Here is an 11,470-nt window from a genome sequence, read left to right as displayed (position 1 = left end):
TGTCCCTAGTTAGATCCTGTCAGGATCCCCATTTTCAGATGAGGCAACAGAGACAAGAGAAGTGGAGTTTAACTGGGTGTAAACTTCTGCAGAGGCCGCCTGTGTACCCTGAATGCATTGCCCCACTTCTCCAGGTCTCTCCTGCCCCCTTTGTAAAGCAGATCTGCCGTGGCCTAAGAGGAGATGCCCCACCCCCGCTTTAGTCCCGCATGACCCTGGATGTGACACAGGTTATCTCTGGCCCAGCCGCAAGTGACAGCAAAAGAAGGGACTGGAGGCAGCAGAATGCGGGGTAGGAGGCTTTATTTCACTGAAGGAGTGGGAGGGAGAACCTGGACAGAGGGCAGCAGGCGGTGTGGGTGGGGACTGACACTTGGACAGGGACTGGGTTGGGGAAGGGCTGCCCCCAGGCCTGTTGGGAAGGAGAAACTGAGGCTGGCCTCTGTTGAGACCTAACCCAGGGGGATGGGGGTGGGGATGGGAATTGGGTCTGGAGGAATGAGGGCCCCCTCCCTCTGGGCTGGACATGGAGCCCGGGCCCTGCCTCACTTTCCTCCTATAGGGCCATAGTCCCTCCTGTCTCACTGGGGCCATGTGGCCCCCACACCTCACTGCTCCCGCCCCAGAGGAGGGGGCTGGATCAGATAGGGCAGTGGACAGGGAGCCTGGGGAAGTTAGGGAGCGCAGGGTGGGGTCCATGGTGTGCAAGGGGGTGGTGGCCACCTGGGTGGTCAGTTCCTGGCAGCGATGACCACGGAGAGAGCCACACCCCCCAGGGCAACAGCAGTCGCCCCAAACAGCCACTTCCAGGGGATGGACTGTGGATAAAGGGGAGGGAAGAGAAGGCTAGAGAGTGGTCAAGATTGATTCCCCAGGCTTCAGCTACTAACATGGCCTAAAGAGGCCTCCCAGCAAACCACTGCCTGACAACGCCTTTCCTACCTTCTGGCAAACTCCTACTCATACATCAAAACTCAAGCCAAGTGTCCCCTGCTCTAGAACACCTCCCCTTCCCCTCTGGAAGAACTATCACTGCGCACCCTGAGCCCTCCAAGTCTTCTTCCATCTTCTGCTCTAACCCTGACTGCACAGGGCTGAGGCTTCTCTGTGTTCCCAACATGGTCCAACACAGCCCAGCTGACATCAATGTTTGCAAAATGAAGAAACTCCTTCTGGGTGGCATGCCCCACCCTTAGCCCCTGCCCCTCCTCTGGGAACATCCCTGCGCCTGCCAGCCCCCGCTCACCCAGGCACCCTTGCCAGGACACTTGGCAGGCAGCCGGCTGGGGTTCCCCAGCATTTTCCGGTACAGGGCGGTCTCTGTGCTCCTCTGGGCTGCGTGCTTCTTCACCAGTTTTGAAAGCTCTGCATGGATCGTCTGCAAGAGGTGGGTGTCAGTTAGGCTAAGAACATGCAGAGGTAGCAGCCAACCTGACCATCGTCTCCGATGTTCCACCTTTCTGGGGAACCTGGTCACTTTGGGGCGAGGACCACTGGGACACGAAAGTTCCATCTGCTCCTCTCGGGACATCAGCAAAGTAGGGGCTGCCATCTCTATCCCCCTAGGCAACCAGTGGATGGGGCAGAGTACAAGGTGGCCAGGAGAAAGGAAGATTTTGGTAGAAAACCTGAGGACACTGACACTGGCCATGTTGGTAGCACCCTTGGCCTCTGGGATTCTGGCTGGGGATGGGTGAGCCCAGAACATCTATGCAGGGGTCATAAGGGTCTCAGCAAGCTGGCTGGGGCTCTTCAGTCACCCAACCCCTCGCTGTCACTGCCCAGGCTAGAACCCCAGGAGAGCCAAAGCAAGCAGGACAAGGCAAAGACCACAGGATGACTTCCCAGACAAGCTAGCAGGGTAGGTCCCAAGGCTGCCTCCTTTCGGCTCACCTTGTTGGAAGGTTCCAGCTTCAGGGCTGCCCTCAGAATGGGGATGGCCTCACTGTACTCCCCTTGCTGGGCCAGCACCTGTGGAAGGAAATGGATGGCGTCATTCTAGAACCACAGTGCACCATGATATTCTTCAAAAGGTCCAGCCCTTGGGGCACCTGGGTGGCTCAGTGGGTTGGAGCCTCTGCCTTCGGCTCAGGTCATGATCCCAGGGTCCAGGGATTGGGCCCAGCCTTGGGCTCTCTGCTCAGCAGGGAGCCTGCTTCCTCCTCTCTTTCTCTCTGCCTGCTTCTCTGCCTACTTGTGATCTGTCAAATAAATAAATAAAAATCTTAAAAATAAAAAGGCCTAGCCCTGCTAGGCTCCTGGTTATCCTGACTAGTCCCAAATCTATCACCCACAATCACGCCAGGGACCCAGCCACCCTCATACCGTCCCTGAGCCCTCAGACGACATAAGCGCCCCACTAGGCTCAGTGTCGTCCCAATCTGCTCCCTCCTCTGCATGTCTGTCTCAGCCTTTGCAGGAAACCTGGGTGCTGGCCTCACCTCCTCCCTTGCCACCCTAGCTGGCTCAAGAAGCCAAATGAGCATTTCCAAAGCTTTGACTACAGTGAATGATTCAGAGCCAGCCAATGAGGCCCACCTGAACCATGCAGGTTTCACTGACAAACATGGAAGCCTTGAACTTTCTGAGTGAGCAGGTAGAAACACCTTGGTCCCCCTGAGGGGAAAACCCACAGCAGACAGGCACAGCATCCCAACAACATTGCTAATGCTTGGATCCAGCCATGCCTGAAGCCAACACCCTATACTTGGCAATTCCATAAGTTATTAATTCGTCCTCTTGCCTGAAACTGTTAGGATGGGTCTGTGTCACCTACAACCAGCAGATACAAATGTGAGGCTATAGGAGCAGACAATTCCACTGCCCCCAAGAGCATCAGACCCCTGAAAAAATATAGCATCTTCTTCCCACGTTTCTACACAGAACCCTACACACAAGTGGTTTAAAAATGCTGATTGGAGGGAAGCCCTGCTCATGCCTCTCATCAACAGGCTAGGTGACCCACCATTTGCTTGTGTCTCAGTTTCCTCAGTACTGCTAAAGGCGCTGAACTCCGCCCCCCGCCCCGCACCAAACACACACACACACACACACACACACACAGGTGGAGATGAATAGCAGATGGGGACAAAAGCAATTACGGTCAAGTCTACACAGGCCAAATTCATCCCTACATTCCACAGCATTTACTGGGCACCCACTATGTACCTGGCCCTGTTGTACCTGGTGCATGGCTAGAGATTTACCAGTGAGTGAAATGGACAAAATCTCCAGCTTCTAATAAGGGACCTAACAGCCATGATGACACCTGCCTCTGCTAACGGCACCATGGTGAACATGAAGACAGGGCAGGGGGTCAGGTGGGTGTGGGGGGGAGAGCTTCCTGAGGAAGTGACATCGGAGCAAAGACCTGAAGGAGGTGAAAGAGGGACCCATGGGGCAATCTGGGGTGTGAACGGCTCAGGCAGAGGGCAGAGCTTATGCAAAGTCACTAGGGTGGGAATAACCCCAGCCTGGGCAGCAAGCAGTGAAGAAGCTGAGCAGGACGGAGAGAAGGAAGAGGAGAGATGGAGGGGATGGTGGGAGGACCCGATGACCCAGAGCCCCAAGGGCTGCAATGAGGACTTGGCTTTTTACTCTGAGACGTGTGAACCTTGGAGGATTATATACAAGGAGCAGTCACCAAAGGGCCACAGGGCAGTGTCAGCAGTTAGGAGGGAACTTAAGACCTACGGTTCAAGTCTGGCTTGTCAACAAATTTCTATGATCCAGACCACACCCCAGCACCTGTCTGGGACTCAGTTTCCCCACCTGTATCCCAGAGAGCTTGGCTGGCTGATGCCGTGCTTGTCTCAAATCCAGCGTTTGGAACCAGCCGCACTGCTCTGGGTGTGGGGCGATCAGTGGGTCCACTGGCCCGCAGCTCACCTTGCCCTTGCGGAAGAGAGCCTTGATGTTGTCGGGCTGGTGCTCCAGCACAAGGCTGCAGGAGCGCAGTGCGGCTCGGTAGTGGTCCAGCTTCAGCTGTGATGCTGCCAGGTTGTTCAGACATTTCACCTTCAGCTGCAGGAGCTGCTCCTCCTCCTCGAATGTCATGTCCACTGCGGCAGGGGGCAGGGGATGTTGGTGTTCAACCGTGGCCTTGGTTACCGTACCGCCAGCCCCACACAGCCGCCCTTCTGTGCAGGGCTGGCCACATTTGACCCCAGGGAAAGGCGCCCCACACACTGTGACCCAGGCCAAGGACCGCTCCCTCTGGACCGGGTGGCAGAGGGGACTGAGTGGGGAGGGCCTCGGAGTACCCCAGTCCCAAGAGACTGGAGAGAGGGGCTCTGAATTCCCAGGGGCGGGGCCTCCACCATCTATTCCTTGGAGGACCTCAAGTCTCTCTGGTCTCAGTTTCCCTATTTCTAACACGGGCCAAGACCAGCCCATCCTCAGGGCGCTCCTAAGGAGTAAGACCGAGCCTAAGCAATGCGAAGACCTAACCACAGGGCACATGGATTGACATGGTCCCCGGTCACTCACATTCCAACATCTACCATGTGTACTATTCTGTTGATCAAGGACATACCGTAAGTCTACAGTAGACTCTAGTCTAAGGGTCAGGAATAGTTGAACATCTGTCCACATTCTGGAATATTCTAGATCATTCTGAATCTGAGTCCTTCTGTGGCTGGATGCTTCTGGCACGAGTGGATGGCTTCGCGGGGGGGGGGGCGGCAGGATTTGACTTGGCACTCACCTTTGGCGCTAGAGGTGATGGCCTTGATGGCGAGGTCGTAGGAATTGGCAGCCAACACGAAGTCGGCCCGCTGGTAGTGGGCATTGCCACACTCCCGCTTCCGGTTGGCCAGAGCCACACGCTCCTGCCCTGTGAGCATTTCCAGGTCAGGCCCATCTACAGCAGTCTTCAGGGTCACCTCCAGGCACAGGGCCGCATGTGGGGGGATGTACGGGCTCCTGCTGGGGGATGGGGCAAGAGCAGCACTCAGAACCAGCGGCCACCATAAGCAAACCCCAGACACACTGGGTTGGCTAGGGAGCAGGGGGGAAAGGGCGAGGGCTCAAGACTTGGGAGCTGGCCCCACCATCACCCCCTCCTCAGTGAAATAAATGAAAGGGAAATAACTTGCTACCCATGGGCTTCCTGACTTGGTGAGTGACTTCCCCTCCCTAAGTCTGTTTCTTCTGCTATCAATTTGGTGGGCAAAGGGGTCCCCCATGGGGACCCTGCTGGTAACAGGTTCTCACCTGCCCTGGGGGCCATAGCAGTACTTGGAATCAGCAGTGACCATAGCTGTCTCCCCCACATCCATGAGTGGAACGCTGAGATCCAGGGCCTGGGTGTGTGGGGGCAAGAGGGTCAGGCAGGCTCAGGTACAGAGTAGCAATGCCATGCCCACTCCGACCCCACCACCACCCTGCCCCCCAGTGGCCACCACCTCCCCTCAGTCCCCGCAGGCCTCCTCCACTCAGCTCCAGACCAGCGGCCAGGGCCCTCGAGCCCTCCCACCTGGATGACGTCACAGTCGCCCAGGGTGAACACCAGCTCTGGCTCTTCCTGCACCCGAGTGCCGTTCTCCAGCGAGGTCTGCAGCTGTACAGTGACTACCTGGCCTTTAGCTGGGCGGCTCGAGCCGGGTGGGCCTGGGACCAGCGTCTTCTTCCGTAACAGCCCATTCCCTGCCAGGGACCGGGGACGAGCAGCCTATCACCGCACAGGTTAGATGGGTGCTTGCTCCCCCAGCACCCCTCTCCCAGCACCCAGCTGAGCCTCAAAGAGCTGCTCTGCCACTTACTGGGTAGGTGATCCCATGCCCCTGGGACTGTCCCTGGCTGGACAGTAGGCATGAAAGGATCAATCTGAGGGGTGACAATTATGGCCTGTCTGACCATTATCTTAAGAAAATTTAGATCTGGGATGCCTGGGTGGCTCAGTTGGTTAAGCGTCTGCCTTTGGCTCAGGTCATGATCCTGGGGTCCTGGGATCGAGTACCGTTACCGGGCTCCTTGCTCAGTGGGGAGCCTGCTTCTCCCTCTGCCTATCACTCCCCTGCTTGTGTGCACATACACCCCTTCTCTGACAAGTAAATAAATAAATCTTTAAAAAAAGAAAAGAAAATTAAGTCTTGGCCGGTACAAAGAGCTGAGGAAAGTCATTTTGCCAAGCAGAATCAGGCTGGCAGGGATGTCCAGGACAGACTCTGGAGCCACCCTCCACTCCCTCTCCTGGTTCCCATCCAGCCCTTCAACATTGGGCCTCCATTTACCTAGCCATGAAATGGGCACATCAGGGAGACCCCTGGTGACACCCAGTGAGCAGTCTGCTTGGTTATCAGAGTCTCTGTGACACCAGGATTGTGTCTCTACCAAAGAAGCACATCACTACACTTCAAAGTTAAGCAGCCAGAGGACCTATAAGCAACAGTGTCCCTGATGGGCCCACAGCCCATGTTTTCCTCCAAGCCCCAAGCAATCACAGGAATGGCCAAATGGCCATGGTGAACAGCTACTGAGCAGCCGTGAGGCCCAGCACCCTCATGAATCCACTCAAGGAACCCGCACAACGAAGAAAGCCACTGTCATCCCACGACCACCACTGAGGCAACTGAGGGCTTATACCTGTGAGGCCCATCAGACTAATACCTGCACTCATCCATATTCCCAGCATTTACCCGGATTCCATAATATTCCACTAGTTTGGGATATACTGTAACTCTGAATGGACCTTTGACTAAAGGTGAGGGACAGGAAAATAGCTGGAGTAGTCTAGAATGTTCCAAAATTTCTGTACTGTTCCCCACCTTGTCCATGCTCCACATCCAGTTTCAGAACTCATCTAGTGGCTCCCTAGGAATCCCTGTGTTCTTAAGTTTCTGGGCACGAATGGTGGATGTGCTGGTCGGATTATAAGCAGGCACTGCCTCTTCTCTTATCTCAGCAGACTCTGGGCAAATCATGTACCCTCTCAAGGCCTCAGTTTCCTTGGACAGAAGCCCAAATTCTCACCTCAGAAAGCAGCTGCCTCAAACATAAATGGACAGTCAGGTTTGTGCTCAGAGGGAAAGCAGAGCAGCTCTTAATATCAGTAAAGAAGAGCTTCCCAAATTCTAATACAGCCAAGGAAGCTGTCTGCTGGGCAAGCACCTCCATTCACTGAGCCTCAGTTCCCTCATCTGTAAGATGGGGAGATGGTGGGACGCCTGGGTGGCTGATTTGCTTAAGCATCTGCCTTGGGTTTGGGTCATGATCCCAGAGTCCCAGAATCGAGTCCCGCATCTACTTCTCCCTCTGACCCTCTCCCTTCTCGGGCATGCACGTGTGCTCTCTCTCAAATAAATAAATAAAATCTTAAAAAAAAAAAATGGGGATTTGTGAAGATTACATTATAGGGTCACTGTAAGGCTAAAATATGATGTGTGGGCCTGGCATGGACCCAGTGTTCAGCAAATATTACCTGGTGTTATTTTTATTTTTTGTAATGTTATTATTTATTTATTTGAGACCTAGCAAGAACGAGAGACAGCATGAGCTAGGGTAGGGGCAGGCAGAGAGGGAGTAGCAAACTCCCCTCCAAGCAGAGAGCATGATGTGGGGATGTGGGAACTCGATCCCTGGACCCTGAGATCATGACCTGAGCTGAAGACAAATGCTTAACTGACTGAGCCACCCAGGCACCCCAATCTGGTGTTATTTTTAGAAGTGGCATTTCTATCAGCAGTAGAGATGATAACAGTACCAATTCTGCATTATCAAATCAGGATTATTTGACACTATTGTTTTAATATCAGTATTTGTGATCCTATTAACGATATTTCACTACCATCATTATTAGTGGACACTAACGTTATTTAAAATACAAAGTATCAGTACCAGTAGCAGTATTCCTCTCTAGTTTCCAGGGTCACTATCATGGGGTACATGATGGGGCATGTGTGTGGGATCCCCCAGTTTCTTTCTTGTAGGCCTTCTCTGAGCAGTTACAATGCTAATGCATGCTATGAGTCAGACAGAGGATTGAACAAAATGAGATGTCTTCCAGATCTATTTGACCCCTGGACACATTTTCAGAGAAGAGGCACTTGTCAGACAAATGCCAAAAAAGGAAGCAGTGGGGGTTGGGAGCTGTCAGCACCTGGAGTACTGGCTGTGTGGCCCTGGGAAGGTGACTCAGCCTCTCTGAGCTGCTCTTAGCAGCTCTGAGAAACAGGGCTAGAACACGACGTGCATGTGTGCATGTGACAATGAAAGGGGTTCTTAGATATGAAGTGTCTCAACCAGTTAGTTGCCTGTGGCAAGCGATCACCGTGGTTACATGTTTGACTTCCAAACTACTGCATAGCAGAGAGAGGGAAATAAGGCTCAGGGGAGAAGATGGCCTAGGCCAAGGTCATTCCTGAACCTGAGCTGTCCAGGCCATGTGGGTCAACCCAAGCCACCCTTGCTCCTTACCCAGGATGTCCAGCCACTCATCCGGGGCTGGGGCGGGCTCGGGCTCAGGCTCCATGGCGGCCAGGAACTCTCGGGCCAGGGCCCCAGGCTGCTCGGCCTCCTCCAGTGGAGGCCGCCCCACGTCTTCAAGTGGTGGCAGCTCACTCAGGTCTTCCTCCTCCTCCTCCTCCTCCTCCTCGCCCTCTGCGTCTTCCACCCCATCCAGCACCTCGAAGTCCTCGAGTGGTGGGACCCCAGCAGGCGGCGGGGCAGTGGGCTCAGGCCCCGAGGCAGAGGGCTCAGCACAGGAAGCCATGCTGCTGGGGGGACGGGAATTGGCCCTGGTGGGGGGAATGGATGGGGTAAGAATCCCACCCTCACATTCTCCTCTGCATCCATTCACCCGCTGTGTGACTTAGGGGCACCCGGCCTTAATTTCCTCATCTGTACAATGGGTAAAGAACAACCCAGGCTTGTCCCACACATCGAACCCTAGCCATCAATCAGTCTCAATGTTAGCTGTTTTACAGCTTATTATTTTTTAGTTTTTACAAATACCCAGAGTAGGAAACATCCTCTACCCCCATATTTTACAGAAAAGTAAATTGAGGCCCAGAGGGGTAAAGCTATTTGCCCAAGGTCACAGAGCAAGGTAACTGCAGGGACAGAATTTGAACCTGGGGTTTTAAAAGCCCAGAGGGGGTTGCTAGGATTTTTTTTGGGTGACTTAAGTCTCAGGAAGTCTGTTTTTAGAGCCCAAAGGGAATTGAATCTTTACCAGGACTCCCACCTCCAGCTGCCCCTTCTCCTAAGGGTTGCCACTAGAAATCCCAAGACTTTTCTTTATACCCTGAATCTAATACCACTCCCCCAATGCCAAGGACCCTGGCCCATACCCTTCCCTGGGAGCCCTTCCTCCTCTCCTCAAGACTCCTGACCACTCTCTCAAAGTAGCCTCCTTTACAGGGGTGGTCAAGACCCCCAAGGGATTCTACAGCCTCCTCTTCTGGCTATGAACAACTGCCCCTCTTCCCCAGGCCCCAACCCAAGCTCAGAGGTGGTAAAGCCTAGCTTTCATTCTGATTCTAACCCACAGCATCTCCTCCCTAACCCTCACCTGCCTGCTCCTTCCGGGCTCCGGCCCCATTTTCTGAGACCCTCCCAGCCCCCACCCCCACAATCCCCTGCGCCCGCATAATTCGCCCTCCCCCCTCCCCCAACCACCGCCCCCAGCCTGGGCCAGCTCTCCCCACAGCCGCTCAGTCGACCCGTAAACACCCTGATGTCCCCAGACGCCCCTCAACGGATCGCATCATACCCTACACCCTCCAGACGACCCCCCACCCGGGCCTGGCTCTCCGTCAACCTCCCACCCAGGCCCCCAACGCCTCATGCCTATTTGACGCCACCAGTCTGGGGCCCCCGACCCCCCGCACCCCTCGGGGCCCCTGGCCCTGCACTTTTCTGCCAGCACTGCCCCCACCTACTCCCCTCAGTCCCCTTCGGTTCCCACCCCCAGCCGCCCGCGCTCGGCCGCGCCCCCTCTAGCACTCCGACCCTCCGCGCCCCCCCGGCTCGCCTCCCCCCGCGGCCCTTGGCCCCGCCCATCGGCCCCAGCACCCGTCGCCCCGGCACCCAGACCAGCCCAGGCCTGGGCAGCGCCCCCAGCCGGCGCAACCCTGCCGGCGCCCCGGGACACGTGCCTCCGGCTCCGGGACCCCCGCCTGGGGTCCTGCGCCCCCCTCCCCGCCCCCAGCCGCGGCCGCCGCGCCTCGGGAACCAGGCTCGGGCGCCCGGCCCCGCCCCGCCGTGCCCATTGGCCGCCGCTGCTGCGACTGTAGCATCCATTGGTCTGTGCGCACATCCGTCTCGGAAGCAAGCACCACCCCCTTCCTGCTTGTTTCCGCGGGGCGTTCTTAAAGGGGCAGAGGCTGCCGCGCGACCTGGAGCGGGGGCGGGGGCGGGGGCGGGAGAAGGGGTCTCCGGCATGTCTTCGCCAATCAGCGCCGCGCTGCCTACCAGAACTCACCGTTCGCGTTTGAGCTTCATCTTGCTCATCTGAGAAATGGGGATAAACACTCCCATGCTCGCACTCTCACCTTGTGGGGGCTGTAGTTGGACAGCCCTAAAAGGTGTTGCCTTAAGGAGCTCAGACGTGACAGTCAGTGCAGCGCTGGGACTGCTGGACGAACCACCCTTAAGCCCTAATTACAGATGTGGACCCAAGGCCTCGAGGGGAGCAATCACCCAAGGGCACGCAGAACCTCTGCCACCCTCGCATGGTCTAATCCTTGAGAAAGCTTTTCTTTTGCACAGAGAAGAAACGCAGTTAATGGTTAGGGCGTGAGCAAGCAGGGCTGCTGGAAGGAGTTTCTTCTCCCTGCATCCTCTGCCAGAGGGTGATAAGATACCCAGGGCCTCAGGAGAAGGTGGTAGCTTCGATTAGATGGGTTTTTATGGATCTTGTTTTGAAAAGGAGGGGGGACACTTACTCTTTCCTCGTTCTATTTTGTTTCTTTCCCAGGAGTTACCATTTGCAGATCTCCTTCGTTCTTATACCACTCTGCTCCACCCTGGGAAGAGTTTTGCCTGTTTTGTCCCTACTGCATCCTTGATTGATGCCTAGCACCTATGATATGGGAGTTGGATAAATGAATGAATGAATGAATGAGTCACTGGCTATTGGAGGTAGCTAACACCAGAGGAGGTAACTGGCTTTGGAGGTAACTAATTTGTCAGATTGGTGCTCCTTCCAAGGTCACCTCCTACAGGAAGCTCTCCCAGACCCCCCCAAGGCAAAGCCTGATTGGCTGCCCTCTTAGCAGGATGAACCTTCACTTCATAACTGATTTTATGTCTGTACTATTATTTGACTTAACTCTGCCTTGCCCACTAGGTTGGAAAACCCCCATAGTCTAGGAAGGGTCTGTTGTTTGTCATTGTTTTAGCACTGGGGCCTACACAGTGACTGGCACAAAAGGAGAGGAGGTGGGGGGAATTCAGGGAAATCATTGTGGTTGGAAGGCAGGCAAGCTAACCAGTGAAAGAGGTGCTAGGGTGGTGAAGATATGTGAGA

General features: G+C 55.3%; 1 protein-coding gene across 2 annotated transcripts; it reads right to left on the bottom strand.

Moving 5' to 3' along the window:
• Positions 1–286: 286 nt before the first annotated feature.
• FKBP8 (FKBP prolyl isomerase 8) lies at positions 287–10,166 on the bottom strand. 2 transcript variants are annotated; one of them, XM_044253887.1, is made up of 9 exons: positions 10,098–10,166; positions 8,416–8,735; positions 5,477–5,646; positions 5,215–5,303; positions 4,706–4,926; positions 3,889–4,061; positions 1,894–1,971; positions 1,247–1,378; positions 287–818 (listed from the first exon to the last, which is right to left on the bottom strand). In XM_044253887.1, exons 2-9 carry the CDS (start codon positions 8,708–8,710, stop codon positions 732–734), a joined length of 1,245 nt encoding a protein of 414 aa, XP_044109822.1. In that variant the 5' UTR covers positions 8,711–8,735; positions 10,098–10,166; the 3' UTR covers positions 287–731. The 2 variants fall into 2 exon arrangements, with proteins under 2 accessions (XP_044109822.1, XP_044109820.1); XM_044253885.1 differs by lacking the exon at positions 10,098–10,166 and having other exon boundaries at positions 4,706–4,923.
• Between the last annotated feature and the right edge of the window lie 1,304 nt (positions 10,167–11,470).

This window comes from Neovison vison, chromosome 6, assembly GCF_020171115.1.
Source record: "Neovison vison isolate M4711 chromosome 6, ASM_NN_V1, whole genome shotgun sequence".
Classification (NCBI taxonomy): Eukaryota; Metazoa; Chordata; class Mammalia; order Carnivora; family Mustelidae; genus Neogale; species Neogale vison.
The sequence above is the reverse complement of the archived record's forward strand: the minus strand, read 5'-3'. Positions and strand labels throughout refer to the sequence as shown.